The following is a 7,545-nucleotide window of genomic DNA, read 5'->3' as shown; positions in this document are numbered from 1 at the left end:
CTGACGAAGATAAGGCATGTAAGGAGGAATGGATAATGTTTATTGACTATTTCAAGAACCAGAATAGACAAATACATGCGTAGCAGGTCTTGTGTAAATCCAGCAGAGTTGAAACAGATAGGGTATTTAAGATATAACAAATTGGATGATTAAAAAGATGTGGATTATGCAGAGTAGTAGAAAAGCGAAAGGAACCAGGAAAAGATTGGAAGGGAAGTCAAAAGTCATATGAAAACCTGCTGTATTCGGTAAGAAGATTATAAGTGGGGCAGGGGGTTAAATATGCTCTCTGTTCCTGTTTTTGAAAATGAAGATATAGATAGATGATAGGCAGGCAGGCAGGCAGGCAGGCAGATAGATAGATAGATAGATAGATAGATAGATAGATAGATAGATATAGATATAGATATAGATATAGATATAGATATAGATATAGATATAGATATAGATATAGATATTTGCTTTCGTAGATTTTACACGGGAAGACACCCGAAGACACCAAAACCTACATAGATATAGATATAGATAGATATCGATGATAGATATATAGATAGACAGACAGACAGACAGACAGACAGACAGATGATAGATAAATATAGATAGATGAGAGAAAGTTCTGTATCTTCATTGCGTCATTGCTTCTTACTCCATGCACACAGCCCATGCAAACGTGGTGAACAGGCTCCTTAACTGGTGATTTCTTGAAAGGGTTTCCTGCCCTAACAGCTTGTTTCCTGAGCCCTGGTTCCTCATTCTTTTCATGCATCTGTATTTTTAATGGCTAGCTAGACCCCTTCCATCCTCTTCCATCATTTTAGATGAGAAGTAACTGGCCGTTTCTTTAGCCATTTCATAAGAAGAACAAAGCAAGGCTTGTTTTTGATCAGTTTGAACTCTTGTAACCTGTTGATTGGTGATAAATGGACCCTGTTCCTTATGTAGGTGGGACCTTTTCATCTCCCACCTGCTTCGAACCCTGGAGCTGTTGGTCCTCCAATTAACATGCCGCCTGGTGGGATGTCCTTGTACACTTGGTGTTCTCTCTCGGACTCCTTGATCCCTGGAGCTCAAATTAAGGCTTCCTCGGTGTTATATGTCCTCAACCAACCAAGCTCATCATCAGATGACTCTTTTCCAGCCCACGTCTTGCCTCCCAGCTTCAGAGCTGGTCTGGGCATCATCAGCTGTAGCTGGAAGAGAAGAGGGGCAAGGATTGACTTCAGCCCAGCTCATCTTTGGGGCATCCAACTTATCTCCAAAGAGCACAAGGAGATTTGAGCTCCTCATTCTTCTCTGGGCCAAGCTGGCCTGTGTACCTGCAGGTAAAAATTGTTGTGGAAGAAGCCTTGCAGACTTCTGACATTGGCAGGGACACCCAAGGGTCTTCTTCAATGGCAAAAACTTGGTTTGCAAGTAATGGTTTCATCTGTGTGGGTGGTTGATTTCCCTCAAACAGAACGCACGGGGGCAGGTCCGCTGCAAAGCAACTCGGGTCAGAGCCTGGATCAGTAGTCCTGGGGATTCAGAGCCTTCTCCAAGCACCACGATGAGGTCCAAGGATATCTTCTTCCTTCTTCCAGCATTCGTTGCCCTCTGGGCCAAGCTGCCTATGGTGTCTGCAGACCTTGGTGAGTACAGGGCTTGAAACCCTTGTGGTCCAGTGGGGATTGTTCTTTGATTCCCTGCCTAAATCATAGAAATGTAGAGTTGGACGGGACCTATTGGGGTCATCCAGCCCAACCCCCTGCAATGCAGGAATCTCAGCTCAAGCATCCTTGACAGATGACCATCCAACCTCTGCTTTAAAGTACCCATTGAAGGAGAGACACACTTTTATTCAGCGACACCTTACAGGACAGAGTCCCAAACTTTAGCCACTATAGGTCATCTTGGCTGTTTCGTCCTCTCCCCAACCACCTTCTGCCATCCCATTGCCCCACCATCTCTCATCCAACCACACTTTCCCCTTTCTTGATGAAATCCACTAAATGATCTGCGACTTCCCCTTTCACTGCTGAGTTTCCGCTTGCATCACTTTCCTGGCTCTCTCTCTCTCTCTGAACCTGCTGCCTCTTGCCTCCACCCCTTTCTTTCCTCGTAGAACTGTCAATTTGGAAGGGACCTGTTGGGGTCATCTAGTCCAACCCCCTGCCATGCATGACTTGAAGCTAAAGAATTCGTGGCAGGTGGCCATCCAACCTCTGCTTAAAAGCCATCACCTTTGGAGGGAGTCCACTAAGCAGCCTTGGCCCAGTAGACCTGAAGGAGCATCTCCACCCCCATCGTTCTGACCGGACACCAAGGTCCAGCGCTGAGGGCCTTCTGGAGGTTCCCTCACTGTGAGAAGTGAGGTTACAGGGAACCAGGCAGAGGGCCTTCTCGGTGGTGGCCCCCGCCCTGTGGAACGCCCTCCCACCAGATGTGAAGGAAATAAAGAACTGTCTGACTTTTAGAAGACATCTGAAGGCAGCATTGTTTAGGAAAGTTTTTAATGACTGGTGCTTTAATGTGTTTTTAATCTTTGTTGGAAGCCGCCCAGAGTATCTGGGGAAACCCAGCCAGAAGGGTGGGGTATAAATAAATTATTATTATTATTATTATTATTATTATTATTATTATTATTAACCTCTCAGCAACACAAAGTTCTTCCTAAGGTTGGGTGTGAATTTCTTTTCTTGGAGTTTGAATCCATTGGTTTGGGTCTTCTCCTCTGGAGCAGCAGAAAGCAAGCTTGCTCCATCCTCCCTGGATCCTAGAACCTAGATGGTTCTAGGTTCACCTCTCCATCTCCTGTTCTCCAGGCTAAGCAGATCCAACTCATTGAGCCCTTTCCAGAGCCTTTATCACCTAGGTCAGGCATAGGCAACCTCGGCCCTCCAGACGTTTTGGGACTACAATTCCCATCATCCCTGACCTCTTGTCCTGTTAGCTAGGGATCATGGGAGTTGTAGTCCCAAAACATCTGGAGGGCCGAGGTTGCCTATTCCTGGTGGTCTCTGTCTCTCTTTGAACTCTCTGCTTTCCAGTCTTCTCAGCGCCCCCATTCCTCTGCCCCCCCCCCACCAGGTATCTGCATCATCCCTCCGGACGAAGGACTCTGCTTTATCCTGCAAGAGCGCTGGTACTTCAGCTATGAGAGAAAGGAATGCCTGCCCTTCACCTGGGGGGGCTGCCAAGGGAACGAGAACAACTTTGAGAGTCGGAAATTGTGTGAAGCTGCCTGCAGCAAATACGGTAAGCCCCCCGGAGAAGCCCCCATCCCGCACAGAGGGTTGCTCAGCTACAGAAGCCCATTTTAGAATGTTTGATCCCAGAGGTTTGGTTATTGGGCTATTTGGTCATCACATTTCACAGAATCGTGGAGCTGGAAGGGAACCCAAGGGTCATCCAGTCCAACCCCAGAAATTTATAGCCCACCTTTTCTTCCACGGAGCTCAAGGGGGCCCATGTGGCTCTCCTCCTCATTTAATCCGCACAACAACCCTGGGAGGTAGGTTGTGCTGAGAGGTAGTGACTGGCCCCCAAGGCCCCCCAGGGAGCTTCCTGGCTGGGTGGGGACTCGAACCCTGGGCGGCGGAGGGCATGTGTGCTGTGTCCCCTTGGTGAAGTGGTGGTGGGACTCGCCCTTCTGATAGGAAATGCTGTGCAGGGGGAGGACAAAATGGGGGGCCGAGAAGCGTCCATTGGTGGGGGAGTGAGAAATGTCCCTGTTTTCATCTGAGGGAAGTTGGAGGGAAGTCTCCAGGGCTTTTCTGATTTTCATGCTGTTCCAACATCCTGTTCCCAACATGGTCACTCAAGCTCTTTTATGGCTTTCAGCCTGAGATCCTGGAGGAGGCATATGGCCACTGCGACTAGAAGCCACTGGCGGAGTTCTCTTCCTCCTCCGTGAATTAGAGACCACTGTCGCAGTGAGTTCCACAGTCTAACTATATGCATATATCCAGGGATTCTTAGAAGACTGGAGTAAATATATGAACTATTTGAAAAGCAATTGTGATGAACAGATCACACTAGTAGGTTTGCCAGAAGTTTTGTAAGGTGGACTATTGGAAATATTGCAAGAAAGACTATGAGATGAACTATTAGTTAATGATAATTAAGAGTAATAGAGAAATTAAGAAATGCAGAATAAGTGATAAAGCATGGAAAATCATCAGAGGTGTTGACAGAAGTCTAAAACATGGTATAAGAAGGGAAGTTATGTTGTATGACTGGTGGATATGTTTAAAAAAAATCAATAAATATGTATATATACATATATATAATAACTATATGCATACCCTCCAACATTTCTCCAGTGAAAATAGGGACGTCCTATTCAATAAAAATAATAGGAAGAAGAAGAATACCCCGCCCACCTGACAGGGTTGCCCCAGGTGGCTTCCAACATACCGTATTGGCCCAAATATAAGCCGCACCCAAATATAATATATATATATATATAATATAATTTTTTATTTATACCCCGCCCTCCCCAGCCAAGGTCGGGCTCAGAGCGGCTTACAAGCAATAATAAAAACAAGATGAAAATAAAATATAAATGATGATGATAAATATAAATGATGATGATGATGATAAATATAAGCCACACCTTTAAAATTCATGGCGGGGGGGGGGGGGGAGAGAGAGAAAGACAATACTCAAATATAAGCTGCTCCCTTAAAATTCTGCCGGCTCTCACACCCGTTCCGTTTTACTGTATGTCTGTTTCAGCAGCGATATCATAAAAGCCAAATTTTGTAAGGTTGCGAATTGAAGCCGCGCTTTAACTTTTCGCAGTCAGAGTTTTTTGCGGGGGGAGGGAGGCTTATCTTCAGGCCAATACTGTATATAAAAAAATGTAAAATCCCTATACAGGTCTGCCTGCTGATGTCTTCTAAAGGTTGCATAGTTACTTATCTGCTTGGCTCAGGGGTCATAGAACTGCCTACCCTCCAACATTTCTCTGGTGAAAATAGGGATTTCTTCAGGAAAAGAGGGATCAGAAACTAGGATGTAAATCCAGGACTGTCCCTGGAAAATAGAGACACTTGGCGGGTCTGTAGGTGCCCTCTCTGTCCCGGGAGGGGAGTCCTGGTTGGGCTTGTTGCCTTATTGTCCATTCTGGGTGAAGACTAAAATTATCAGTCTTGCTGTAGACAAACCAACACGGCTTCTGTGAGGTTTACTTCTGTCTTACTAACCTAAACTGCTTTGAAGGGTTTTTTATGAAATGAAAATTAGTAAATAAATTTATCGCCAAGGATCTCCTCCACCAAATCCTCTCCTGACTCTGACCGAGAGAAGGGAAGACTTTAGTCAGGATGAGTCCCGTGAGGCTGACGCTTGCCTCCTCTTCTCCCCACAGCCTAACAAGGATGCTGGAGAAGACAAGATTCCTCTGAGCGTCCGCTGAGAAGCAGCTGAGAAGAGGGGCAAGATTCTGCGCCAGACAGCATCTTCTGCTGGGGGTTCGCTTTGTGTTTCTCCTCTCCAAATAAATGGAACCTGACTAGTACCTGATTCCGGGTGAAATGGTGTTCTTATCAGCGTGAGTGCAAGGGAACATATCTTCCAGGCAGATTTCCCTGGAGGGAAGTTTGCAGACAAGAGGAATCAAATCTATTTAATTCAAACGCTCCACGTTTGGTATGTCTTATACAGTACCTCCGTTGAAATGGCATGGGGAAATGATTGTTCATTGTGTTAACAGAAAGCATAACCGGCTAAACAAATGAAGCAAAAGGCTTAATATTAATCAGTTTGAAACCAAGTTGAAAAATGGTATATACTGGAATGCAGTTTGGGCTTTATGAGAGAACGGGATGCTGCACGAGATGGGCTGTTGGTCTGATCCTGCAACCTCTTCTTGTGCTCTTATGAGCTGCAGTCCAGCACATGTGGAGGGCAGAAGGTGGCTGACATTGAGGTTTTCCCCAGCCATGCTGGAGATCTGACCTGGACCAGCTCCTAAAGATTCCCGCAGTGTCAAAGTCTTTATCAGAAGAGCAGTTTGGCTTGTGGGTACCTGTAGCTGGAAACCTGCATGCATTTTTATTTTATCCAAAGATCAAAGCAAGATCATGATGTGTCAGGAGAGAGAAATGAAGGCAAAATGTCCTGCCAGACTCCTACATATCTCATCTTGATGCAAAAGAGACCTTTATTTCCCCTTTGTGTAGGCAGGATAATATGACCACCAAAATTTCCAAAAGCTGCAGGGTGCATGGCACAGCACCTAACAGGGGTGAGCTTTGGGCTTGGTGCAGCCAAAGACATGGACCTCAGGGGCAGAGGCAGGCGCCCCTCTGTGGGGAAGGGGTGCCACAGCTCAGGGGCCACCACTGAGAAGGCCCTCTCTCCTGGGGCCACCACCCTCAGCCTCTGAGGGCAGAGGGCCCCCTCTGCTGCTCTCAGCTCCCGAGAGGGTCTGCAGGGAAGAAGGCGCTGTCGCCACCCAGTCTGGGAATTGGGGGGGATCACAGAGCGCTCACAGTGATCCTACAGGGTTTGGCTTGGCCCACCACAGGGGATTTATTTCTGCTCAAGGCAATCTTGGGCGATATTCCTGGAGACACATGCCATTGCCGGATGAGGTCAGTGGCAAAAGGTGGGCAGAGCCACTGCATCTTTGTACTGTGGGTCAGTCTCCGGCCATGCAAAAGTGGTTCTTTTTTTAAAAAAAAAGATATTTTATTACATTTTCACAGTAAAAAACAAAAAAAGTACGAAATCACACAAAACAAAAAACAATACGATACAAAAATAGACATAAAACATACAACATAATTAAACCAAACTTCCATAACCCTCCTTCATGACCCCCTCGCATCTCCCTTTCCTGTGTTCCCATTTACCAAATCATGTTCAGCAATGCTTCACCTTCTCTCAAAATTTGTTTTAAATTAAACATTTCAGCTATTATGTCTCCAATTTTACCCTTTGTTATCAAATATTTAGATATTTAAACTTGACATAATATTATTCAAATTTCATCTTTGTTCTTATAGTTCAGTTATTTTCGTATTTCTTTCAACTGGGTTACTAATGCCATGTTGTCTTTATATCCTGCATCATTCTAACATTCATACATTTTACAATACTTTTGCAAATAGTCCTTAAATTTTTTCCAGTCCTCTTCCACTGTCTCTTCTCCCAGGTCTCGGATTCTGCCAGTCATTTCTGCCAATTCCATGTAGTCAATCAGTTGCATCTGCCATTCTTCCAGAGTGGGCAAATCTTCTGACTTCCAGTACTTTGCGATGAGTATTGTCATGCAAAAGTGGTTCTTTGTAGGGGTGCAAAGATCCAGAGTGTGGGGGTCAGGTGGGATTGCTATGAGGAATTATGAAATATGGAGCAAGCCATGGTGTCCGCGATGAAAGCATTGCTTGACTGGGTTTAATTCATTGACAATAATTTCTGATCGAATCCCACAAGCCCCTGCATCTCTGTTTTCTGTACACCCGACAGTCACGTATCAGCATTCTAAATACACAGGCCAGTTGCTCATCAGGCATCCTGGGTCATAAAGCTAGAAGGTAACTTTGACGTAGCTTGTTA

At 45.5% G+C, this 7,545-nt stretch overlaps 1 protein-coding gene across 1 annotated transcript; it reads left to right on the top strand.

Moving 5' to 3' along the window:
- Window positions 1–1,336: 1,336 nt before the first annotated feature.
- LOC308588342 (eppin-like) lies at window positions 1,337–5,500 on the top strand. Its single transcript, XM_081196820.1, has 3 exons — window positions 1,337–1,628; window positions 3,067–3,234; window positions 5,351–5,500. Exons 1-3 carry the CDS (start codon window positions 1,547–1,549, stop codon window positions 5,353–5,355), a joined length of 255 nt encoding a protein of 84 aa, XP_081052946.1. The 5' UTR covers window positions 1,337–1,546; the 3' UTR covers window positions 5,356–5,500.
- The last annotated feature ends 2,045 nt before the right edge of the window (window positions 5,501–7,545 follow it).

The sequence above is a fragment of the Podarcis bocagei genome (genome assembly GCF_964188305.1).
Source record: "Podarcis bocagei genome assembly, chromosome: 5".
Classification (NCBI taxonomy): Eukaryota; Metazoa; Chordata; class Lepidosauria; order Squamata; family Lacertidae; genus Podarcis; species Podarcis bocagei.
This window is presented reverse-complemented; position numbering and strand designations above follow the sequence as displayed.